This window comes from Xenopus laevis, chromosome 9_10L, assembly GCF_017654675.1.
Source record: "Xenopus laevis strain J_2021 chromosome 9_10L, Xenopus_laevis_v10.1, whole genome shotgun sequence".
NCBI classification, from domain to species: Eukaryota; Metazoa; Chordata; class Amphibia; order Anura; family Pipidae; genus Xenopus; species Xenopus laevis.
Window position 1 is genome coordinate 43,716,432 of NC_054387.1, and position 26,906 is coordinate 43,743,337.

The 26,906-nt window shown below is 40.2% G+C and overlaps 2 protein-coding genes across 6 annotated transcripts in view; both read right to left on the reverse strand.

Moving 5' to 3' along the window:
- Positions 1-113: 113 nt before the first annotated feature.
- On the reverse strand, positions 114-10,558 carry edem2.L (ER degradation enhancer, mannosidase alpha-like 2 L homeolog). The gene is made up of 11 exons (XM_018235221.2): positions 10,342-10,558; positions 9,180-9,290; positions 7,876-7,915; positions 6,144-6,249; positions 5,781-5,906; positions 4,538-4,749; positions 3,989-4,130; positions 3,719-3,843; positions 2,561-2,705; positions 2,192-2,313; positions 114-1,285 (listed from the first exon to the last, which is right to left on the reverse strand). Exons 1-11 carry the CDS (start codon positions 10,446-10,448, stop codon positions 827-829), a joined length of 1,695 nt encoding a protein of 564 aa, XP_018090710.1. The 5' UTR covers positions 10,449-10,558; the 3' UTR covers positions 114-826.
- Positions 10,559-14,295: 3,737 nt separating this feature from the next.
- The window catches only part of phf20.L (PHD finger protein 20 L homeolog), a 42,808-nt gene continuing 30,197 nt past the window's right edge, over positions 14,296-26,906 (reverse strand). For 3 of the 5 annotated variants that reach the window (XM_041577350.1, XM_018235229.2, XM_041577351.1), the window contains 10 exons: positions 25,264-25,539; positions 22,421-22,609; positions 22,169-22,261; positions 21,787-21,951; positions 20,404-20,579; positions 19,590-19,689; positions 19,300-19,495; positions 17,884-18,277; positions 17,202-17,385; positions 14,296-16,300 (listed from right to left, as the gene is read on the reverse strand). In XM_041577350.1, the coding sequence (XP_041433284.1) occupies positions 16,158-16,300; positions 17,202-17,385; positions 17,884-18,277; positions 19,300-19,495; positions 19,590-19,689; positions 20,404-20,579; positions 21,787-21,951; positions 22,169-22,261; positions 22,421-22,609; positions 25,264-25,539 (1,916 nt within the window). In that variant the 3' untranslated portion in view covers positions 14,296-16,157. The remainder of the gene's footprint in view (positions 16,301-17,201; positions 17,386-17,883; positions 18,278-19,299; positions 19,496-19,589; positions 19,690-20,403; positions 20,580-21,786; positions 21,952-22,168; positions 22,262-22,420; positions 22,610-25,263; positions 25,540-26,906) is intronic. The other 2 variants (XM_041577352.1, XM_018235232.2) reach the window with 2 other exon arrangements.

Sequence of the window (26,906 nt, forward strand, 5' to 3'; positions counted from 1 at the left end):
AAGTTTTCACAGAACAACTTCCAATGGCACAAGACCAGTGATCTGTAGTTGTTGCATAACTACAAGTTATGGAATGGTGAGAGATATAGTTCAATAACAGCTGGAGGCAGCAATAGAGACCAGTATCATACCATAAAATATATTTGGTGCAAGGATCTCGGATACAGAAAGGGATAGAAACTGACATTAACAACCTGTACACGAATGGCATGAACTTATAGTCTGGGTGGTATTGAACTGGTTCCTAAATCTTTCCAGTGTGATCCAGCCCCAACATAGAAACGGAAATAGAAAAAGAAACTCCGTTAATCACAACAACCCTCCACGAGAGGACTCTGGAATGTGACAGCCTAATGGAACTAAACAATTCACCCACAGCATCAGAAAATGAGATTACCTTCTCCAGGATGTAGGGATAAAACAAAAAAAGGGCTGAATAAAGAACTGCATCTGTACCACTTGTCCTGTCACAGGATTGTTTCAGCCATGTTTTGCAAACTGTTTTGGTGATTCAAATAGATTCTGAACGGTTTACTGGATTTGATGCATCCATAAAAAGTTACCAGATGAGGCCCTGTTCCAAAGATACCCCTACAAGAACAAGGTCTTTCCTCCACCCATCTTGACCCCTGTGCTCTTCTGTCTACCCCTACTTCTAGCCCTTGTGATATATGGATGTAGTCAGGTTCAAAGTATGTGACCAATATTATGGAGAAGTCCCACAGAATGGTTAACTGGATGAAGGCAGGGCATTACTGGAAGAGAACGAAGCTGAATTAAAGCAGGTGAAACCTGGACAGATGTAGCAGGTAGGAGAGGGCCATCATCAATCGAGGAAAACCTGCCCAAGGACAGAAAGTTTAGAACTAAATGGCTGACTTGGGCAGCTGAGATTAGAGGTTCTTTTGCCTTTATTTTTGTTGTTCTGAAAGTCAGATATGGGTTCCTTTTGGCCCCCATCCTTGGAGGGCTGTGCTTTAGTCTTACTGCTGCTTTTGATTGAGAAAAACTCCTTTACCAGGTCTTCTACTTGCCACTGCTCGGCAGAGTCTCTCTTACAGCAATGCAGCGCAGCGGGGTCTATAGGGTGGGCCTCTGTGTTGAAAACATAGCCGCCTGCCCCCAAGACGCACTCTCCATACGGAGTCACCACCAGATCAGATGTGGAGCCATCATTGTGGATAAAGTTGTCTGGATCAAACAGCAAATATAGGTACTTGATGGTTTCAGCCAGGAAGAAAGACTCCATGCGGTTATCCAGCTTGTGATCCCGTACATCTTTGATCTGTAAGGAGACACTGTATATTAACTTACTTTTTTTTTTTTTTAAGGTATATTTTATTGGTTTTACCAAAAAAGAAAACAATACAAAATAAATATTTGTTACATTAGCATTGAGTTGGTGTCATTTATAGTTTACAGAGGTGTAAAAGTTGCAGGTATTGCAGCAGAAAATTAAAGCATGGCTACACCAAGGCAATGAATGTCCAGGGTGATGCCTGACACATCAGTTTCACCAGGGCTTAGGGCAGAGTGGGGTTACAGCTCTAAGAATTCCGGATCATACGAGGCCCCCCAGACTTTATCAAACGTCTCATCATCATCCCTGGTCTCATATGTGAACTGAATGAGGGGGGAGCCTCAATCTATTAATTGTCTCCAGCAGGCCATTTCATATTTACTTTCACCAATGGTCATTAAAGGTCCATCCCTAGGGACTGGTATCAGGATGAGTGGGTGCAGAAATGTTCATTCATTCATTCAATAGACTCAGTAGATGAATAGATTCAGTTTCATTAAGTAGGAGAAATAACAGCCTGCCAGAAAGTAGTTCCAGTGCAGGCACAAATCACATGACTGGGGCAGCTGGGAAACTGACAATATGTCTAGCCTTCAATTACATTGAGTAGGAGAAACAATAGCCTTTCAAAAAGCAGTTCACCAGTGCAGCACAGGCTCTTTCTGAAAGCACATGACCAGGTACAATAAGCTGAGATGGCTGCCTACACAATATTATAAAAGAACTTGTTGGTTCTGGAATAACATTTTATATTGTAGAGTGAATTATTTGAAGTGTAAAACAGTGTAATTTAGAAATAAAACGACACCATAAAATCATTACAGAATCCCTTTAAAGATTCCATATAAACCCTGCTCTAGAACAGAAAAAGTTGTACTAAGATGGACGTACCGTTGCAAATCCACAGTCCACTTTGCTTATCCTTTCAATGGACTCCACAGCATCTCTTCCCAGCTCTAACAGAATTGGATCTCTGGTTGCCTTGTACAAGTACATAGCACTCTCAATCAACTCTGCAAGATATAACAGGAACACATCAGCGTTAATCAATAGGGTTACCCGGTGCCTGTTGTATTTTGGCAAAGGGTCCAAAGGTGTACTGAAATGATGCCATGAAGTGTCACCCGAGGCGGTAATAAAGACTAGGGTGATAATCATAGATTGTGCTAAGAATTAGAAATAAACTGGTTGCACAATGAGATTGTCCCCATTGTGCAGCACTTTATAAAAAACAGTCCCATGTACTTTCCACAGACTAACCTGGCCGGAGGGGATAGCCCTCTCTTTTCTCCACTGTAAATCCCTGAGGAATGCTGTAAAATTCGGGTAACCCACCAAACTGCTTCCAAACTGTGTAATAATTGTGGAATGATCTCATGGCGCTTCCGATATCTCCCACTAAACTCTGTGCAGGAATGACATGAAATAGAGCTTGCATCACTCTGTGTGGCTTTTTTCTTTTCTATTGAATGTTTTCAACAAGTACATACATTGTATCTCCATATATTTCTCTTAAATGTAAATAAACATTTAACAGCAATATATCTCCCAGGGTATTTACTATTCATATTCCAAATGGGTGTCCTATAAATAATGCATGGTTGATCTTAGTCAAGCAAAGTTGATAAGCTTCCCATATCATTCTTTTCCCTGTATGTCTTTTTTTTTTTTATTATTTCTCTTTATTTTAATTTTTCAAATATACTTTCTCAAAGTATAACCATGCAGTATTGGATTATACTTTTAACAGTAGTTATACAGTAAGAAAAATAATAGTAAAAAAATAAAAAACAAAAACAAATCAATGAAATAACACAAATCATAACAAATCAAAAGTTTTCAACCCTCATTACCTAGATTTGCGTGTATGAGTGCTTTAATATAGAAATATTCTGACCAGACCTTGCATGGGATGGTGCTGTGAATGCTTTACATATGGCGAAAATTATAACCCAAAGTTTTTGGGAGTTTCTAGCTTTCAGAACTGCCTGAATGTCACTGTATTTGTGGGATTATCAATACTGGTGTTTCCGTTTTCCTAAGATTCCAATATTTGTCTATGAGATTCTAGGGAGTCAGACGTTAAGGCTGAGAGATAAGAGATTGAGTGTAAATGATCCACTCTGGATATGATTTGCGATATTGTTAAGGATGGGGATAGCCAGTTAAGTGCTATTTACCATTTAGTGGCTGCTAATAGTTGAGATAGTTGTTTGTTTTATAATTTCATGAGTTTTCTGGACGGAAGGCAAAGTAGAGCGATTTCCTGATCTGGGGATAGTTGTGTGTTAAAGATTTTAGATGCTATTAAAAATGTAATATAATAGATCTGATATAGAGAATCTAATCTTTTCTTAAATTAATTGAAATGAAATGTATGTGATGATATTTAGTAAAAAATTAATTGATCTTTGTTACCTGTAATCCTGGCCAAAAGGCCTCAAGTGACTGGAAAACTGGCATAGTGACCGTGCCTTTGTACATCTGAACCCACACATACCAGTCATCATATTTGGTGAAGTTCCGGATGGCCTTGTTGTATTCTGAAACAGAAGGAAATCTTTGTCAGATCCATCAGTGAAAGAAGAAGATACAATGGCTTTGCTACATTGCCTTGATTTGTTAAAATACAATATTTTTGGCAAACCACAGTATCAGCAGCAAAGCAAGGCAAAATGTATTTCTTACCAAGAAACATAGACATTAATTCTTCGTCCTGCAGCAGGATAGCACCTTTAACCAGATATTCAAAATAAGAATCAACACCAGCCCCAATTCCAGCATCTTGAGCAACCCACTTGGACGTCATGACGTCTACATGGTTTCCTACCTTCAAAAAACAGTAGAAATTCACAATAAACATCTGACTGTATAAAAATGATTTTGCCCAAACCCATACAATTACACAAAACAAATATTTGCACATCGTACAGATATTTCATTTTGGATCCACTAGCAGATCACACTGGCAGGTTTAAAGGCAAAAAGGGTGAATGTTATGGATGTGAGTCTTTTCTCAACTTCATCTGCTATGTTATATTTCTCTTTCTGTGTTGAGTGAAAGCAAACCAAACAGACACTAACAATCATTTATTACAGTCTTACAACTGGAAGTCAGTGGCTGCTTTCTGTTCTGAAAAAAAGGGCTATAAATTACAACTGCAGTTTGGTTGTGTAGAAACATTAGTCAACAGAATATACAATTTCATACATATTCATGTATCAGCAGTCACTCACCAGCCCAATATCAGACCTGCTCTCCCATAATCCTTTGAGGGCCCTTCTTGCCACCATCTCAAACTGTGGATCTCCTGTAAGGCGACTGAGAGTGGCAAACTCCACAATAAATGTTCCTATGCCTGCTGTGCAAGTCACAGGGGTCTCTGTAGGGTTAACTCCTCTCAGCAGGTTGACTGTCCCATAAGGCATCCCTGTGGCTGTGTCAAACGCTACAGGAGAAATAAAAAGGATACAAAGAGATCAATTATGTTATTTGCATTAACTGTGCAAAATGGTATTACTGTTCTACAGTACAACTTCCAGCATCCTCAGCTAGTTGCAAAAATTCTGTCTATTGGGAATTAGAACGTATGCCTTACATCTGATCTCAATCTGTAGGTGGGGCTAGCTCATTCTCAAGGCAGTTATACTGCACGATTTAAAGGATAAGTAAACCTTTTCAATAACCGAATGTAAAATTGATGAGGGTGCTATTCTAACTTTTGCAATGTACATTCATTACATACATTCAATGTACATTCATTATTTCTAAAAAAAAAAATTAAAAAAAATTAAAAAATTTCCTAACCAGAAGAACACCAGACCAGACCTATCTTTCTTTTAGAATGGTCTAAAAATGATCAGCAGGTGGCGCTGTTGTAAGAAAATGATTCTATGTTAACAGTAAATATATCCTTTAATATCTTGGAATTAAAAGAAAATAGATAATGAATGTACATTTCAAAAGTTCTTAGAATAGCATCCTAATCAATTTTACATTCACTTATTATTTTAAAGGTTTCCTTAACCAATAAGCAGGTGTTTCTTGATCCTAAAGGAGAAACAAACCCGTAACATAAAAAAACCCTACCCCCTACCCTTTGTAGACCCTCCTCCGAAAATTTTTCGGAAATTTTCTTGACTTTCGGCGCATGCACAGTTTTTCGGGTACCGGAAACTGACTCCAACTGAGGGACCAGAAAATGACTCCAACTGTGCATGCGCGAAAATGTAGGTCTGCTTCCGAAGTTTAACAAAGAAAAGAAGATGGCTGGAGTGAACTGTGGGGGACAGAATCTGCACCTAGGGGTAAGTAAAAAGTTAGGGATATTTGTTTGTTTCTCCTTTAAATGGAAAACTTTCTCATGGAACTGCAGCAACCCATGAGAATATATTCTACTAGTAAAATAAATAAATACAAAGCGTGCTAATAAAACGGGTATATATTCCCTTTAGAATGTAACTCCCCATCTTTGCTAACCTGGAAGAAGTTTGCGAGCAGCCTCTTCTGCCATACGAAGTAAGGGACCAGTGCAAGGCCATCCCGGTTCCAGTTCCAAGCCGGCTCTTTTGGAGAGAAGGTGAGCGGATAGTAGACCACCCACCACTGAACAACAATATGCACACTGTGTTAGCAGTATATGCAGGTGAATATATACACTTCATACCAATAATAGAAGAACTAAGCATCTGGAAAAAGGAGACACAGGGCACAGAACAGCAATTTAGACAGTTATGGGATCTATTATGTTAAAGTCATACTCTGCCATTCCCCCACTAGTTGGTGAAAGCTTGGGGGCAGAGTTATGAGTCATAACTCTGAGTGACAAAGAGTAAAACCAACCTCGGATGTTGGTCTCGAAGACTGAGGCGTTGACATCGATGTCGAAATCCAAAGTGTCCTGCAGAACGTTCACTACTCTCTGGAACTCAGTGATATTCCCAATTATCTGTCAAGATCAGAAAGGACAGTTACACATAAGAATTGCAAGCCAGCTGCAAGCAAACTGTTGTAAGATGCCATTGATTATTTATTGGGCCCTTGAGGGGCTATTTGGGTCTCTGTGTACTTGAAATGTCAGGGCCTGTTTTGAATCTTAGTCCAGACCAGGCAAATACCTTGCAGCAATATCCTTGGAATGGAGGCAGTACTGGAATTCTACAGTTCTCCTGGCCCTATCTGATGTAGATGGCTATGGTTATGAGCTAGGTGCATTTATGTGCAGCACAGCTAATGGGGCAGCAGGGGCAGTGAGCCCTTTGCAATGTCAGCAATAACTTTACAGGAGACTCACAACAATTGCCTATACTGCCCCACACAGGGCAGGACTGGGAGGAAAAAGCAGCCCATGTATTCACACGCATGCAAAACATGATGTATACAGCTTTTCCAACCCCAAGTTTAACTAGAACTAGTGTTTATTAATAGATATTTTAAGAGGCCATTACCATATAATCCCCAGCAATATTATACACCCTATGTGCTGGAACTGGCCCTTGCAACAAATATCTCACCCTAGTTTCTTTCACAACCATTCTATCAGATGGATCAGTAGCCATATACTTAAAGTATATTCTAAATTTCCCTTTGTGTGCCCCCAGCTAGACCATGCACCCCGGCAGATTAGAGGACTTTAATTAGCTTGTGTGTTACAGGGTAAAGTGTGGCATACTTGAAGAGACTAGGCTGCCTTATGCAATTAATGCTATATATCACAGTTTTCCATATAGAGGCTGAAGTGATTGTTCAGAGCATGGATCCTCCTGTTGCCAACATACCTTCCATAAGCATAAGAGATTGGGTATATAGCAATATACTCTAATATTACACATGCACATGCCAGTACTGGCATGTGCACTAACAAATGTAGGCATCGGCTTAGCTGTGGCTGGCTGTTACAGACTGCTCATTTACATTTCTAAAGTGAATGGCTCATTTACATATTAAAGTCAGACCTAATTTGCATTTTTAGGTGAGCAGGCTATTTACAATTTAAAGCAAGCAGTCTATTTGCCCAAACCCACAGATTGCCAGTCCGGGCCTGGCCCCACATGATAGTTTCATCAAGTTCAACCCCCTCCACATGAAACTCGGCTCCCTACATACACACAATGACTTACCTTCACATAAATTTTATATACCCATAACTATAACTAACTATAGAGTTTAGTACCACTATAGCCACATTCCAGCCTCACTGTCCTGACTGTGAAGAACCCCCTACGTTGCTTCAAATTAAAGTTCTTTTCTTCTAGTCTAAAGGGGTGGCCTCTGGTACGGTGATCCTCTTTATGGGTAAAAAGGTCCCCTGCTATTTGTCCATAATGTCCTCTAATGTACTTGTAAAGTGTAATCATGTCCCCTCGCAAGCGCCTATTTTCCAGAGAAAACAACCCCAACCTTGACAGACTACCCTCATAATTTAAATCTTCCATTCCTCTAACCAGTTTAGTTGCACGTCTCTGCACTCTCTCCAGCTCTGATGCTATGCAGTCGAGCAGATTCATACATACATATTATACAGTTACTCCATGTACATAATAAATGAAATGCTCCCATTGGAATAACTGCTTACCAGTAATGTGTCTAACGCATCAATCAGTGTCAAGGAGAAGCTGCAAAACAAAAAAAGCAAACTTCAATACAACTTTTGAACCCCCCCCCCTTCTACCCCAACCCAACAATAATTTTTGCTTTTCCTGCACTCATATTTTCCAGTTATTTCCATATGTCATACAGGACTGCCAATAGTACCATATTATGTTAGTCTAAAGAAGTGCACTCCAGTCAATGAATGTAATACCATAAGGGCCACTCCTTAAAGGGCAAGTCAACAACTAAATAAAAATTGCCTAATAAAAGAAAACAGTATTCTAAGCAACTTTGTAATATACATTCATTACAAATGTTCTATGGTTTTAAAGTTATTTGTTGTATATGTATTACTACTGAAATCAATGTTTGTCTGTCCCTTTCTATTCTCTGCCCTGACGACTCAGACTGTGGCTACAATGTAAGACAAGCAGTATATTGGAAAGTTGCTTAGAATTGTGTTTTCTTTTATTAGGCAAAATGTTATTTTGGGGGTGAATTGCCCTGTAATTATGTACTCATACATGCAGAGGTTGACCCATGAAGATTCAAATGCTTCCAACAGATCTCACGGTTAGATATGCAGCTATCCAGCCAAGACTGTGTGTTCCCTAGTAAAGTTATAGGATCCCTTATCCGGAAACCCATTATCCAGAAAGCTCAGAATTACGGAAAGGTCATCTCCCATAGATTCCATTATAATCAAATAAAACAATTTCATTTTTCTCTGTAATAATAAAACAGTACCTTGTACGTGAGCCAAACTAAGATATAATTAATTCTTATTGGAAGCAAAACCAGCCTATTGGGTTTATTTAATGTTTACATGATTTTCTAGTAGACTTAAGGTATGAAGAAAGATCCATTATCCAGAAAAACCCAGGTCCACAGCATTCTGGATAACAGGTCCCATACCTGTATTTTAGTTACCCTGGCTACCGTAAAGTGGTTTGGAAGCCAGAATGGCAGATGAATGGGTGAGGGCTTCTATATATATATATATATATATATATATATATATATATATATATATATATATATATATATATATATATATATATATATATATATAAATAAAAAAGGAAATTACTCGTACAGAGCCTCAGCTGACAAACCCGACAGCAAGGTGGAAAGAGACAGAAAAAAAAGACAAATAATTCAAAGGCCATAAAAATTAAAACGTATCTATGACATACTAAAGATTTAATGCAAAGGTGAACTTCCCCTGTAAATACTCTAATATGTTTAGCTATAATCTATCTTCTCCTTATAAGAAAATGTAATCACCTTCCCCAGGTATCTTGTCCATCACAGGTCAGGGGCCGCAGTTCATCATATGGGAAGGCGTGGTCCAGGTAGTTATTGTATGCGTGATAAAACATGGATTTCACCCGATCCCTGGGAGGGGGGGCCAAGATCACACGGGTTAAAACATCTGCTCATATGAATGATTGACACGGTTTCACTTAATTCTCAACAGAACACAGACATTTGCATGGTTTTACTGGCACATTTTTAGTTCACCTTTTAGGGTTAGTTCACACAGGGCGTTTTGGGGAGATTCGTTTTTGCGGCGACCAATCTCCCCAGACGCCTTCACTGTTCCTGCGCCGGCTAAAATGAAAAAAAAACCCACTGGCGCTAATCACACGCAGCGATTCGTTTTCCGAAGTCGCCCGAAGTTTCCTCGTGAGGCAACTTCGGAAAAAGGAACTGCCGCGTGTAATTAGCGCCGGCGTTTTTTCATTTTAGCTGGCGCAGGAACAGGGAAGGCATTTGGGGAGATTGGTCACCACAGAAACGAGGCGATTAGTCGCCAGATGACCAAATCTCCCCAAAACGCCCTGTGTGAACTAACCCTAAAAGGTGAACTAAAAATGTGTCGCTGACCCCTTCTAAAAAAAACAAATCCTCTGTAAGGCTACAAATGTATTGTTATTGTTACTTTTTTATTGCTGATCCTTCTATTCAGTCCCTCTCCTATTCATCTTCCAGTCTCTTATTCAAAGCCATGTATGGTTGCTAGGGGAATTTGGACCCTAGTTACCAGATTGCAAATGAAGAGCTGCTGAATAAAAAGCGAAATAACTCAAAAACCTTCAATAATAAAAAAAAAAAAAATGAAAACCAATAGCAAATTGTCTCGGAATATCACTCTCTACATCATACTAAAAGTTATCTCAAAGGTGAACAACCCCTTTAACATACTCAAATCCCCCTGCAGCCCACCAACCTTGATGAACTACAATTCCCAGCATCCTCCAACAGATGAAGGAGTCGTACGTAAGTCACATGAGAGACAGAGGGAGAGTTGGCAAATAGAGTGGGATTGAAATTGGAGAGAGAGAGAGGCCCTTTAACTTCATATATAACACACTGGAGTCTGTGCTACAAATCCTAATATGTCAGAGCTGTTAAAATCCAATGGTAATGGGTTAAGCAGCTTCACCTGTACTGCACCATTTCGTCCTCCGTGAACCTTCTGTCCCTGGCATGGCAGCCTGGCAGCAGGGCACCAAGGATCCCTAAATAAAGCGGGTACAGTATAGTGACCATGAGCCACCAAGTCACAGTCTCCTCTCTGTCACAACATACTCATACAGCCGGCTTCCGGCTGGAGTGATACACATCGCGCTCTGATTGGCCGTCACCCGCAGCAGCTTCCTGTTTGGCTGCTGGAGTGATACACTTCGCGCTCTGATTGGCCGTCACCTGCAACAGCTTCCTGTTTGGCTGTTCAGCATTGGTTGGTTGGGGGAATGATGACACATTTGCAAAAAAATGCTGAAGCCACCATCTTTGTTTCTGGAACTGTGCTTGGTCTGAATCAGCTTAGGCATTTGTTTGTGCCACAAAAAATAAATGTGTAGTGTTTTAGTAGCTGTGGAAACGATATGCGGCTCTTGTCCAGCCCTCCCACTGCACTTGCAGTCTGCATGAGGCATTCTTGATCAATCATGAGAATTTTAGTTTTTAGCAGTAATTTTTTTGCCTGAAAAAAGGCTATATTTTTGTGGATTTTCCCTATAAATAACATCAACCAACATTTTTACTGGCCAGGTGCCAAGTTGGCACTATGTAAGAAAATGGGCATGTGTAGGCATAGACCAGGGAGTGTTACCTACCCAGGTGTTTAAATAGAAAAGCAGACTTTATTCCAGGTGGCTATTATAGTATTTGCACCCATGTGCTGAAAAACGGAGAGACTGAGGGCAAGGTCACACGTGGCTTTTTTACATTGCGTTTTTAAAAAATTTGCGGTCGATAGGGTTGCCTCCTTTTCTGGAAAGAAATACCGGCCTTCCTATATATTTATATTTTTTTCCCTATTTACAACATTGGGATTAGTGATGTCCGGGCCAGCCTGATACCCGTGGGTCGGGCGGGTTCGGGCCAACCTCGCACTCCTCTCGCACCTCGTCTGCCACCTTCAAATGCTGGCTTCCGGGTTTATAGCTGTGCGCCTGCTCGCCACACCCCATTTTTTACGTCATTGCCGGGGGTCTGTAAAAGGAACCCGGAAGTCGGATTTGGGCGCGGGTGGAGGGAGGGAGGGTTTTACCTGACCCGCACATCACTAATTAGGATCAACCATCATTTTTACCGGCCAGGCCAGTAAAATACCGGCCAGGTGGCAACCCTAGCGGTCTAGCATAAATAAGCCGATTGAAACCACAAATGTATGATAGTGTGCGTATTTCGGTCTGTAGTTTTCTTTTCCCAACATGCATTTCTGTTTTTTATTGTTCCCCACAATTCCACTCGGAAGAAGTTTGGTAAAATTTTGTGAAAAAAATGCCAAGCGGAAAAGCAATTTACATGCAAAATGTAACCATACTGATCGTCAATACACAACGTAATTATGTCACCAGCATGCAATGCCGTATATACGTAATCCATCTCCATCTCGTGAGAGTTTGGCCGCAATATTGAAATTGAGAATTTCAGTGAAGTATTTTTACAAACCTGCGGATCCAATACGGTTTAATAATCAATACTGGCGTTGCGTGGGAATGGCTATAATACCTATTCTATTATATTCAATAGGGCTTCATTTTGTACGTATTTACGCTTGGCTGAAAGTTTATAAAAACACAACGTAAAAACGGCACGTGTGACCTCACCCTAAGTGAAAAGGAGAGATGATGGATTTAACGGTCTGCATAAGTGAATGAATACGGCCTCTTTACTAAAGGGCTTCATATCAATTTAAATAAACACTTGCTGGAAAGTTAGCTATTACAGAATATTAAGCTGTTAATAAACTATAACTCCCAGTGTGCCCTGATGCCAGATATAGAATGCTTCTATTAGGCAGCAACAGATCGTGCTGCAGTTGCAGAATGGTATCACACACACATACACCCGATTATACAGGGGCCACCCAGCGGAATGCCAGGGCTCAGGATGCCACCCAGTCCTCTTTGCTGGCTCATTCTAAATTTTGGTGAGAGTCCCACTGAGGTGAAGGAACAGAACTGCTATGCTGGTAAGTAATCCTTACAGTCATTATAACATAAATGCTTGCTTGACAAAGGGGGTTACCCACCGAAATGTTGCATCCACAATAAACGAGCAAGGGTTCTCCCTGCTAGAAATACCCATGTTGTGCCGGTGATTCTTTACCCCTTCACATTGAACTCGAGGTTGCCAACACCTCTTTCATCGAGCACCGGGGATAAGTAAGGACAGGATGCCCACGGTGTGCGAGGGTAATCCCCTTTTTTTAAATAAATAATCACCAACCTGTAGTGAATGTTACCTCCCCCCATCTTTTTCCCCATCTGTTTGCAAACCATGCATTCTTAGCAGGTGAAAGGGAATATTGGTTTCTGTCTCGGAGCATGTTCCTGTCCAACCGGTGGCCCGCGGGCTCCCCCCCTTGTGTGGCCCTGCTGTGTCTGTTTACCATGTGTAAAATTTATTAGGTATTCACTAGAGATTGACTGTATTGTTTAAACCTCAAATTCAGACTGTAATCCCCTGTATTGTTCACACATGTAATCCCCCCTCCATTGTTCACACTTGTGAAACCTCTATTGTTCACACCTCAATTCCAGACTGAAACTGCCCACATTGTTCACAATTTATTCAAAATGGTAATGGGGCACCAGCAATTTGTCAATGTATGTAGTACATGTTAGAGTGGTCCTGATGGGTTTCCCTGTCTCCTGCTCTGTTCTACCCTATGCTCCCTGGGTATGCCAAACTCTGACTGCCCTATTGTCCTTGGGTGTGCCATACTCTGCCAGTCTGCCCCATGCTCCCTGGGTATGCCAAACGCTGCCTTCCCTATGCTCCCTGAGTGTGCCCTGCTCTGCCTGTGAAACATAAACCTGCTATTTTGTTCTGGGAGTTTGTTAGCATTTGAAAATGATTGTTAGGGGTCCCTAAGTTGTTTAATCATTTGCTGGAGTGTACTGTGTTATCAACAGGGGAGGAGGTATATGGACATGGGCACTCCGCCAACGAGGCGAGTTCAGACACTCACCTCAGGCGGCAGTGCCCCCCTGGTTGCCAGGGGCGGGAAAAATGCAGCTCCTGGTAACTTTAAGAGCCAAATTTCCATTTTTCAACCGGGAAATTCGGCTCATCTAGTGCACAGAGCGCAACTGTGGCAAAACGAAGGCAGGGCCAAAATGGGCAGGATCGCCCCTGTATATGGATTTATGGGTATGTCTTTATATGACAACTTTTTTCACATATGAGTGATATCCCTGCAGTGAGAGTTGCTTTGTCTCTGTGCTGCATCAGCATATTTTCCTCCCTTGCTAATAATTTGAGGTTGTGATATACCTCTAGGCTGTGCTTTTGTAGCTTTGCGATAACCAAGACCAAAATCTTGGGAAACATCCTGGGAAACATGGACAGCCTAACGGCAGACAGGTGAATTGCAATAGCCATCCTTTAAATTGATGGTACAAAGCCATTCTCACAGATGTATTGCTGCCTTCACAGTTTGGATTGACTCCATCTTCAAACTCTGAATCTTCAACGGTCTGGTTCAGCTTTCAAAATAGGCCTCATCTCACCTGAAGCATTTCTTGTTAGGAAAAGAGTGGCATAAAATCCTTTCCCCCTCTCCTCTGTCCGAAAAGCAGTATGTCTCTTACTGTTCTCTGCTCGACTGACTTTTAAAACAATGTAGCAGAAGCCTGTAAAGAAGCAGGCAAGGCTAGCAGTCTAAGTAGTCACACAGGCATGGCCTGATTTACACTCGGGGCCCCCCCCACCATCCCAAAAGTGTGCACACCTTTGGTCCTTCATCCTCATGCTGTGGTGCCTCCAATGGATGCAGGCCTGGATTTCCTTCTTCGGTTCCCCTATGCTACATGGTCCCGCCTAGCTCCCTCCTTCCCACGGAAATGTTGTTCAGATCATTAATATCACACAACATGCAAAGTCTTTTACCCAATTTTTCTTTTATTTTAAGAATGGTTCCTTAAAGAAAAAAACCCTCTCCCAATAAAGACTTGTTTTTTAATTTCGATGGCAAATTCAGTGGTTCTCCTTGATACCATACTGAATGGTAACCAAAATAATTTTATAAGGGAACAAAAGGACAATAATGAAGTTGAAAATTTTACTGATACAGGCAATCATTTACTGGGCCGCCAATATTATATTTTGTGTGGACTGTAATGTTTGTAGATTAGGAAAAAAAAAACCAAAACAAAAAAAATGTAGAAAAGTATCAATAACACCAAAAACCGAAAAAGTATTCATTTGAAATGGAATATCTATAATTTCTATCTGGTAGATCAGCTGTGGTATCTTCAGACATTATATACTCACTAGGTGAGTGTCACATGTAAGTGCACAGAAGACATTTTAATTTTCTGGTGTTTCTGGCCTTTAAAACAAAACAGTAAAAAAAAGAAACAGAATAAATGTTTGCCTAAAGACAGTGGGAAGATGCCGGGGCATCTCTATAGTGCATTAAAAATACAAGTGCAGCCCAACCGCATTTATGGGATTGAAAAAAAAAAAAAAAAAAAATGAATCATTACTAGCAGAATTTTAGCAAGCAGCATTCTCATTCCTCACTATAAAAAAAAATTAACAAAACTTTCTAAAGCCCTACGGATTTCACTTCTACTACCGGGCCCGTGAAGTCTTCTGTTGTAGACCACTTTGACAGTAAAAGGTCAAATACATACTGTATATTTCTCTTTGTTACACCATGATTGTGTGTGCGACATCCTTAAGGACATGGCAGATTGAAATCCAGTGGCTTTCTTGGCAAAGGCCATGTGTATAAAGTCATAGTGGAAAGTCTCATGTAGTTCCTGGAATGATAATATGATAAGCATCAGATCTGATTTCTGAGGTTCACACTGTAGGGGAACTAAGTACCTCTTTTTCTATGATAAGCACATCATCGTTTTGAAAAAGATTAGTATTTAAACATAGGAATGACCGCCATATTAAATATCAAATTCAAAAGCATACATTTCATTTTCCCTTGCTCTGTAGGCACAGATTGGCCATAATTTACTAGAAATTAAGTATACAAAAAGTTATGTTGTAGATCATTCTCTACATATCATGCCGTAGCCATTAAGATAAACCGTACAGCGTCAGTGTACCATTACCGCAAGTACAACAAGCCAAAAAAAAAAAAAAGCCCAGAACAGAATAGCTACAAACACAGCGGCAACAGAATACAATGGAAAAGTAGAACATTTCTCACGGGGATAACATGACAGTTCTTGATGATTAAATACTGCTCTATATGTATTGAAAAGGAAGAGAGAATCCAGCAAACACTTAAATAAAACAGCAGAACAATTTGCAGATAGTCTCCACAATGCATATTTTTTTTGCTATCAGGACTGTCCTTAGTGGCAACATTTCAAGTCACATTTCAAAGAAAAAAAAATTCTCATTAGAACAAACACAATTTTAAGAGCAAAAATAACAACCACTTTCTGTGCCAGGGAACTACAATGCCCCCTACTGGCATTGAAAGACTGAAGAAGCTACAAAAGAGACGCTACAAAATAAGCGGCTAACAAATCATGGCAACAAAGGCGCGAAAACGGAAAGACCCAAGCCTCAGCACTACATTTTTTTTTTTGGAAAATACTCGTCATTATGAAAGTATAACAACAGAGTGTCTTTGCTTTGAGGCCGATCATGTCCTTGTTCAGCCCTGCAGTCTGTCCGCAGCACATGCAGTTTGCATGCCTTTGCCAAGCTCTGTAATGCCAGAGCCCTGTACAGTCTTACAGAGGACCAGCCAAGATCCACATTGTATGTTCCTCATGTTGAGCAGTAGAGAGCTATTTGCTCCACTTTGCCAAGGTCCATCAGGAGCTGTTTGATCCGATGTTTGAGCTGAGGAAGCCGTGCAAGGGGTTCCGGAGGCTCTAGTTCTCCTGTGTAGTCCAAGAAACTCTCTAGCACTGCAGAAAAACAAGAGAGAGTCCATTAATAATTTAGGAAAGCATGTTAAAGCAAAGGAGTAAATGTCAAAAATAAGTTTGTCCTCTTTTGAGAAGACTTAGCAAATTGGAAAGGTCAGCTACTGAGAAACACGGTACTTTGTGTAATGGGGCCTGACCCACACGTAACTCCTGCTACAATTCTATAGTCACATTACCCACCATCTATGCTGTACCCTTGTCTCTACTATCCTTAAGAAATGTCTAAAACCAACACAACTGTCACCAACACCTATTTTCATACAATTAAAAAGCTCTGATATTCTCCGTTCTCTAGCAAGATACAGTACCGTATATACTCGAGTATAAGCCGAGTTTTTCAGCCCCCAAAATATGCTGAAAAACTCTACCTCGGCTTATACTCGGGTCAAGCGCAAAAACGGTCGCCGGCGTCTAAGAATAGTCGCCGTCATCTAAGAATAGTCGCCGGCGTCCAAGAATAGTCGCCGGCGTCCAAGAATAGTCGCCGGCGTCCAAGAATAGTCGCCGGCGTCCAAGAATAGTCGCCGGCGTCCAAGAATAGTCGCCGGCGTCCAAGAATAGTCGCCGGCGTCCAAGAATAGTCGCCGGCGTCCAAGAATGGTCGCCCGCATCCAAGAATGGTCGCCCGCATCCAAAAATGAGACGCTGGCACCTCCAATGGGAGCAGAAACCCTAAATTTTTTGATTGAAACTTACCATATACTGCTGCATTTCTCACCCTAGGCTTATACTCGAGTCAATAAGCTTTCCCAGTTTTTGGAGGTAAAATTAGGTACCTCGGCTTATACTCGGGACGGCTTATACTCGAGTATATACGGTATGTATTGCCAGTAAGGTAGTCTCAAGAGATACAAGGAGTTAGAAATATGCTGCATATTACCGTCAAGTTCCTTCTCAATGAAATCCATCCGGTGAGTGACTTCATCCTGCAGAGACTCCAAATGTGCCAGTAAGTTGAGTTGCCACTGTATCTGTGAGCTGACCCCATCGTCGCTAATATCAATCGGCTGAGGATGCGTGGCTTCTTGAGGAGGGTTCCTCTTGGACAGGCATTCTCTTACCTGCTTAAGTACAGTGGTTATGAATTAGAAAACAGCTGGAATGTATATGGATGAATTAGTAGTACAACTGCAGAAGAATATAGTAACTGTAAACAGTAGTGGCTGGAACTCCAGCACCGGGGTGCATTTCACGGCAAAGAAATTCAACTAAACTTGATGACTATGAGCACTATTTATCACCATGACCACTCTGAAGAACTTCATTTCTTGCAACTTTTGCGCATGTCTACTCATACAATACAGTACACGTTAAGACTGCAAACAAGCATCCAAACAACCCACACTGCAGGAGTTAACTTCTTACTTCAAGCCAAAAATCATACGCAAGTACAATATATTGTGTCGGATACAGAAATTCAGAGATTGACTAAAATATCCTTGATTCTGTTTATGGGGCTACAAATCCACAAAGTGTCAGCTCTTGTCTGGCGGTCACTCATAGCAGACAAATGCATTGAGTATGTTTTCAAGATAATATAATTCATACACCCAATGACTCACCTTACAGTAATTATGCTTTGATTCACTCTCAGTTTTTATTAGCTCCCTGTCCAACTCCCACCCAAGTCTCTCAGCAATTGAGTCTTCCCTGTTCTGCCGTATTCGCTCCACTCCGCCATCCAACGCCGAACTGCGTGTTTCCACAACCAGTCTCTGTTCTACTGCAGGGTAATAGGTCCTAGGTTTTTGGTAACAGTGTTCGCTTGTGATGTAAGATTCCTCCACAGAAGGAATGGGGGAGGGCCTGTCCATGGCACCGTTGTAAGTCCTGTGATTTGTGGAGTCACCTTTGCACACGTTTTCCTCCAAGCTGCGCTTGATGTAACATTTGTCATTCACTGCTTGCTGTTTCCAAGGTTGGCCCCAGAATTTCAGATCTGGATGCTCTTTGCTTCTGTTTAGACAACAAAAGGGATCAAGATGCCGTATGAATACGAAGGAATAGGGAGCATAAAAACGTATCTATTGTAATTTTATGCATCTAAAGAGCTGAAATTGTATCCTCTATTATAGAAAACATAGGAATTCTGTCTGGGTGAGAGTGATAAAAAGGCAAAAATTTAATTTACTGATCTGGAAAGCTCAGTCAGTCCCCAGAACAGATATCATAAAAAAATCTTTACAAATATATTTATTAATTAATTAAGTATGTATGTATGTATGTATGTATGTATGTATGTATGTATGTATGTATGTATGTATGTATATTTATATCTATCTATCGCTATATCTATATATATCCAACAGAGAATAAAAGCAACTGCAATTCACGGCAACTGTTCATTTCGAGCAACTTTTTTACTACATACCAGCAAATTCAGATATCTACACGTTTCAATCCACTACAGACCGTTGTATTGTTCATTATATTCCTTTTAGTTGAAAACTATGGATCTGATGCATATTGGCTTCAGATCCTTGAGAAAGGGTCCTGCGAGGCCCGAAACGTTGCCACATGTCTGCTTGTATTTGAGCCAATAAAGCACATCTTTATATTTACACAAATTACAGTGTGCTGCAGTATATTGGATTTCTATAATCAGTTTGGATCCGTGGCAGGCATGATCGAATACTGCTAGAAGCACCTGATCCGAAAGGAAAAGTGTCTGAGGTGAGCACTCCAATTTTGTGTGGAATTACTGATGCATATTGGTATACTGCAAGTGTGTGTATTTTTCTCCTTGTCTGGCTGCACCCGGAATCATTGTTTCCGCTCGCAGACATGGCGGATTTCGCAACATTTTGCATTTTGTGCCAAAATCTGCCCACAGTTGAAAGGCAAGGGGAGCAGCAGTGCAGCAGATTCTCAACCTGCGTAGAATCCGCATTGCTAAACATCATCTGGCCCTAGCCTAAAATGTTCATTCATTGTTATTTCATTTCCAGATATAAAAAGAGTAAAACAGTATAACGTACTGTAAGATACTCATCTTCAACTGCAGTCCATGCAGAACCTCAATCACTCGCTGTACATCCCCTAGAAGCTGATGTGTAGCCACAATTTTCCTTGCATTCTGATGAGAGTAGTTTTCCTCCAGACATGACAAGCCATGCATATGTCCCTTGTCCAGCCAGTCCTTGTCATACCAATACTTCAGACTCAGCCTCTGACCTAAACCAAAAATAGGGCAGGTTGGTCCCACACAAACGGTGCTGTCAAATGTTGCAGTCAGACACAGCACAAACAAATACAAATCAAACTGTACCTGGTGGATCCTGGCAAATATAACATTTGTATTTCTCAGGAACGTTCTCTTCTAATAGACCCATGCAGACACCATGCTGCCAGCAAAGGCATTCTTCACACTGCATACAAAGCAAATCATGTTCAGCGAACAGGAGCACTGGCCCAGGGTCTCGGGTAAGCAGTTACAATCACTTGGGGTGGATAACAAATTGGCACCCCACTGATTATTGTTCTCGGTGTTCTATTTACCACTTGGCACATGGGAAAAAATAACCCACTACTTGCTGTGAAAATGGGATAGCTCTAGATCTGTTGTTGCTTAAGAGTCTGCAGTGCTGATGTGTCAAATGGCCACACGGGTTTCCTTTCACATTTAGGTTGGTGGCAGATTGGTAGATTAGTTGCCCAGCGACAAATCTTCTCTACTGTGGATGATTTATCTCCGGAAAATGCCTTCCCGCCGGCAAGAATACTAATCGCTTCGGATTTCCGAAGTCGCCCAAAGTTTCGTCGTGAGGCAACTTCGGAAATCCGAAGCAATCAGTTTTCTTGCCGGCGGGAAGGCATTTCAGGGAGATTAGTCGCTTACAGTAGAGAAGATTTGTCAATACTTCAATGCAATTTAAAGCCCTTGATCCCCTACTTACACTATGCCAATATTCTATACAAGGCATTTCTACACACATTGTATGATCTGACCAAATCATACAAATTTCTGTTCTCTGAATTCCACATCTGTATTGCCTGAACATCAAGGACCATTTTCCTGTGTAGCCCCCTCTACAGATTATCATAGTATAAGTTCACTTTGCTTTCCTTTCTGATAAGCTTACCTGAATCATAAAATCATTCTCATCTTGCACCTCACACATGCACCTCACTATTTCACAATCTCCAGGCTCTTCCTCTAGTTCTTCATCAGCATTGGTCACATCAATCTCTTCGTTGTAGTCATCATCATCGCTCCAAAGCAAACTTTCAGTGCAGGAATCACTCAAAGTATCCTCATCTGAAAAAAAAAAAAAATATTGATTAAAAACCTAAGGCTAATGCCAGAAGTGGCTTATTCCGCAATTTATCCATAAACTATGCTAACATCATCCTATCCTTGCTCCTACAACCAGAGCCACTGCATCGGCTCAGGTGCAGTCACATGGAGCAGATTTACGTGCTGAAATGCATTTTGGCAGCAAAATCCACTCTGCATGCCAGCAACTATGCGGCCACATCTGGAATTAGACTTATAGGTCACAGAGAATGGAATTTCCTCTGGCTGAAGGATAGATTACAAAGTGTGGTGGTAAACAGAGTATTTTCTAATACTAATGTTAGCAGGAGTACCACAGGGGTGTTATTGGGTCTTTGCAATTTGATTTGTTTATAAATGACCTTGAGGCGAGTATTTAAATTACTGATTATATAAAATTGTGCAAAACTATAATTCCTTGCAAGATGCAGCCACGTTGCAGAGCAATTTGACAAAATTGGAAAGATGGGCGGAAAACTAGCAAATGAGGTTCAATGTTCAAGTGCGTTATACACTTAATGATAGTGTTGGGGTGGGAGTACCCTTAATTGAGAAGGATTTCTCAATTCTAGGTAGTGTCATTAAGTGGCTACTAAACCAAATAAAGTGCTGACTTGCATAAAAAAGGCTTAACTAGAGGGATAAAAACATAACTTTGCCTCTTCATAGATCCCTGGCAAGGCTTCACCTTGAATATGCATTGCAGTTTTGGGCTCCAGTACCAGAGATATTAATGAGCCACAGAGGCATGCAACCAGAATGGTGAGAGTCATGGAAACTATGAGGGTAGAATGTCACAGTTGAGGTTGTGTCTTCTGAAAAAAAAAAGGTGCTTGCGATGGGGCATGATTACACTTTACAAGTACATTAGAGGACATTAAAGACAGATAGTGGGGGATCTTTTTTCTCATAGAAAAAAAACCAATGCACCAGAGGCTTCCCCTTCAGACTAGAGGAAAAGAACTTTCTTCTGAAGCAGCAGTGTAGGCTGTTCTTCACAGTGAGGACAGTGAGGTTGTTTTATGGGTTATTTAAATATTTATAAATTACAAATATCAACCCAACTTAACCATTTAGAAAAGAACAATTCACAATGAAGCAAGGCTAGCAATTAGTGCTACATTTTTCCATGAAAGGAGCTCCCCCTGTATCCCAAGTGAAACCTCACACCTAAAAAACACATCCTTACCACTTATGCTTCCTGTGTCTTTTCTTCGGCCATGATCTGTGCTTCTCAGTGGTGCACTTTTCACTTGACAGGATGGCTTAAAATCAGGATTCTGTTGGATAACTTGTGTTTTTTTGGGAGACAGCTCTTTAGATATATCAAGGTTTTCTTCACTACCAGAGATCTCTGTGAAAGAAGAGTAGCAGGTGCTATTAGAGATATAATAAAAGTAAACCTTGATGTATTTTAAAAATGAAAAGGTATCACATCAATATACAATATTAAGTACTTAGAATTTGTTGTGGGTACTGGGGAGCAAGAAGCAGCAATCCACAGTTGCCAAACTTCATCAAAGGGAAGAAGATGACTATATTAATTGTACTTCAAACAGCTCAACGCTTACCTAACTTGCCTTTCTTTTTCTTCTTTTTTTTCTTTTTAGCCTTTAGATTCAATGAATCCTTAAGTTTCTCTCTCATCTTTTCTCTGTCTTTAACTGTGTAAAAAAAAATGACAATGTCACACAGTCCTCATAAAAAATCCCCTATAAGCTTTATAGAAAATCTAGAAGTTTTACCATGTGCTATTAAAAATATTTTAATTTCCCTAACATTGGCTCAAAGTGCTGGATCTACTCCAACCTAAGTTTACTTACCACTCTCTGGTGGTTTGTCAGATTTGCTGTGTGTTTTCTGGATCTGATTCTCCTTGCTCTTCTCTTTGAGGGAAGGACGGTAAGAGTTTGAAGTATAAGAGGCATGCATCGAATGTCTTCTCTTTTCTCCTAACCTCTCCCCTTTGCCATCCTGGGGTGAACTCCGTAATGATATCTGAAGAGCAGTGTCTAAAGAAGGGAACAAATTAACCATGTAGGTAAATATCACAAGTTGATTGGTGGCAACAGGGAAGTGTTTGGAACACAACATTTGTTTCTATTAACCAGGGTTGAGACTGGCATCTAATGTGCAGGAAATCAGCACTAATATATTGGGAGAAATGTCTAAACACAAACACCAACTTTAATTTTATGACAAACTGCCTATGTTGTATATTTTTAAAACTCTGTTTATAAATCAGCATTGGGTGTCTGCAGCCCACACAACATCTTTTCTACCATAACAACACTTTTGAAATTGGTTATTTATCAAGCTTAACGCTGCTATGTTCAGCAAGCTCTCTTGCAGGCTGGCCAGTTAAGGAGGGCAAAACCATAACCAAATTGTCTCTCACTAGCCAAGTGCATCCAGTTAAATATATACAACTCCTCAGTGACTCCCAACATCCTTTTAATTTTGCAGTAGTGCAACATTACTTCCTAAATATATTTCTTAATATATTGTGACTGGCCCCTTGACCAAACTCATGTTTTACCCAATCAAAACTGATACCCAACCTAGCAGTTATTTTCACACCGACCAGCTACCAGAAACAAATCCTGGAAGGGACATCATCCAAAAGGTTTTTGAAAATTACTTGTCAACCGACCCCCCTACTCAGAACCAAACACTTGTCCACCCACACTGTGGGTATTCTGGGGACACCAGGACCAACGCAGGTCTCTTTATGAATATGACATACACCCCCACCCAGGTGAGAATATTTAGTGCAGAGATGAGTCCAGGACATAAGGAGGAACAACTATAGCCAAACAAAAGGCAGTACAAGAATGGAAATGAATCTCTTATTTTCAGTTGTAATTTGACATTCTAACGTAAAGCAAAGAAAGATTACAGAAGTGTCTTTAATCATATCCAGGTTAAATAGTCAGCAATTTCAGTGCTTCTTGGCTTTACAGTCAACTTAAATTTTCTCTACAGAAAACAAATTCTACAAGTAACGCTGTCCATACATGTCCCGTTTTGGTCAAGCAGTTTGGCCAGGCATACTGCCGGATTAGCTGGGCATTAATGTGGTGCATTAAGGATCTATTCGAACATAATTATATCTGGCAGAAAGCTAGTGAAAAGAAGGGAGACAATTACCTAACTCATGGGCCAAGAAGAACAATTATGTGACAAAAGGTCTACACTCTGGAGTATAAGTTTGTCTCAACCATGATTACTCATGAGTCTAACAAATGTAAGGCCTCGTTCACACCACCAATCTTGTAGGAGAAATTCTGCATCATAAATATTTATCTAAATTGCATGATCGGGTGGAATTTCAAAAGTTGATTTTGTTACTGCACAATATTTTTTTGGTGAGCAGGATAATGCATTTTAAAACGAGTCAGTCCAACAAATTGGAGAGATATAGATGAGGATTTTCATGTAACACCATAGATATAAATGTGACTGGTGTAGCTAGATGGGAGGAATATAATACAACTCAGTCTACCCCTAGAATTCTAAGCCATTTCTGTCTTAGAATTATGACAACCAATGACATGTATGCAAAACAGACACACATACAATGTCAATAGTCAAGCAACCTGGTAGATTTCAGCCTTACTGCCCAACCATTATTGTATGTGTGTCTCTTTGGTGGTGGTTTTACCATCAGATTGCAGTATAGTGGTATCATTAGATCAGAAAGTAAGCAAGTGGGGCTTTTCTTCGTTAAAGGAACAGTAACACCAAAGTCTTTTAAAGTAATGGAAATATCATGTACGGTCATGCTGCACTGGTAAGACTGGTGTGTTTGCTTCAGACGAACTAGTATATGGTAGTTCATATAAACTAGGGTTGTACCGAATCCAGGATTCTGGTTCAGGATTCAGCAGGATTCGGATTTGGCAGAATCCTTCTGCCCGGCCAAACCGAATCCGAATCCTAATTTGCATGTCCAAATTAGGGGCAGGGAGGGAAATCGCATGACTTTTTGTCACAAAACAAAAGTAAAAATGTTTTCCCCCCTTCCCGCCCCTTATTTGCATATGCAAATTTGGATTCGGTTCGGTATTCGGCTGAATCATCTGTGAAGGATTCAGGAGTTCGGCAAAATCCAAAATAGTGGATTTGGTAAACAAGCTGCTATGTAGCCATGGGGCCAGAAATTCAAAGCTGGAAAAGGATAAAAGGCAGAGGATAAACAGCAGATAACAGAAAAGCTCTGTAGTATACAATGGGATTCTTGAGAACATATCTTATCTACTGTGTGTCTTGTGCTTGAATGGCTACCCTCATGGCTACACAGCAGCTTGTTTATATAAACTATAGTAGTCTTTCTGAAGCAAACACACCAGTTTTACCAGTGCAGGGCAATAGTACATTATATTGTCATTCCTTTAAAGCACTTTTATTTTTTGGTGTTACTGTTCCTTTACTTTCACTTATTTGGGCTATTGTCTTAAAGAGAAGACAGATCAGCGATATGTGGCCAACAGATGGTAGATGGTCTGGCCAGATAACCTAAATATCAGGAGTAAACAGCAACTTTATCGTCTTCCCTCAAGGCACAAAGCTTAAAGATCCACTAGTGTGAACAAGGCCTAATATTACAAACTAAATCTACACCTAACCCTACAGACAGCCATAAGACAATAGGCAAACGTCTTACGCATAGAACCAGAGGTGGTCCGTCTCCTCTTTGGAGTTTCTTGGCTGGACTTTTCATGAGCTAAAGAACCTCTTGTCTGCATATGTCTGGTCACAAGGCTCTGATCCTGCTCTGCCTTCTCAATCCCATGGAAATACTTCATATGGTAGTGCAGCAGTTTTGCTTTGCGAAAAGATTTTGAGCAATCCAAAAACTTGCACTTAAACCTGTTGGGATCCAGTTCCATGGTCACAGCTTTGGGAGCTGGATCATCGGATTTCTTCAGTGCATGTGTTACTGCAAGAACACAAACAAAAGAAACAAAAACAAAAAAATACAAAATGGTACTTAAGAAAAGTAAAATGAATGTGAGACAAAGGAAAAACAATCAAATTAAAAATAAAAGAACAGAAAAAAAAACAAACTAAACAAATGCTGAAAACATAAATCCTAAAATCCCTAAATGGACCCCCTAGTATAAATAAACAGATTTTAAGGGCTGTTTTATACCATACAACACATTTAAAATGAATAGGAAATGTATGAAATGATCCCCAGCCTGTGTTTCACTCTTAGTTATATGAAGCGATACACTTAAGTAAAATAATAGGCATTATCACTTATATAGCTTTCTACTAAAGAGGCGTCATACCTCCTTATTTCCCCCTATGGGTTTAATTAGGAAAAAAATCTGTATTTTTATTTATTGAGTTAATCAGGCACAAACAGAGGACAATGAAGCTACTTAATGTTTCCAACCTATTGGTACCTATATGGTATTTACAGGTATGGGATCCGTTATCTGGAAACCAGTTATCCAGAAAGGTCTGAATTAGGGAAAAGTCATCTCCCATAGACTCCATTTTATCCAAATTTTTAAAAATGATTTCCTTTTTCTCTGTAATAATAAAAAATAGCTTGTACTTGATCCCAACTAGGGTTGCCACCTTTTCTGGAAAAAAATACCGGCCTTCCTATATATTTATCTTTTTTCCCTATTAATAACATTGGGATCAACCATCATTTTTATCGGCCCTAATCCTAACTAAGATATAATTAATCCTTATTGGAAGCAAAACCAGCCTGTTGGGTTTATTTAAAATTTACATGATTTTCTGGTAGACTTAAGGTATGAAGATCCAAATTATGGAAAGATCCGTTATCCGGAAAGCCTCGGGTCCTGGATCACAGGTCCCAAACCAGTATTTAGATTAACAGTGCACTAGACAAAGCCACTACATAATCGACTGCTGTTGATCTGTAAAGCCAGAACAATCTTTCCAACAATGAATGTTCGAGGAAAGATTGTTCATTTGTAACATTAACAAAAATCTAACAGATGTGAGAAAAATTGTATGATTGTTTTAGTCAAGTTCAAAACAGACCTACCAATATTAATGCTTCTTTAAACCTGCCCAAACAATATTTTCAACTTCTAAAATAGCCCATGTTATTGTTTGTAATATAGATGTATTATATGGAATATAGATGTGTTGTTGTACAGAGGAGAAATAAAGCAGTAGCTTGAAGTAGCTTGACATGTTGTACATTATGTTTTGGGCTTCTTACCAGCCCAAGGCAACCACAGCCCTTTAGCAGTAAAGATCTGTGTCTCCAGATGCCCCAGTAGCTCCCCATCTTTTTTTCTGCTGATTCACTGCACA

Bases quoted from the DNA above. Each gene is read 5' to 3' on its own strand.
- edem2.L (XM_018235221.2), bottom strand. From the start codon at position 10,448: ATGGTCACTATACTGTACCCGCTTTATTTAGGGATCCTTGGTGCCCTG. The intron at 2,706-3,718 runs GTAACAAAGATC...ATTCCTGCACAG, and splicing joins CCTTTTGGCCAGGATTACAG to AGTTTAGTGGGAGATATCGG. The intron at 2,314-2,560 runs GTTAGTCTGTGG...TATATCTTGCAG, and splicing joins GGGCTATCCCCTCCGGCCAG to AGTTGATTGAGAGTGCTATG.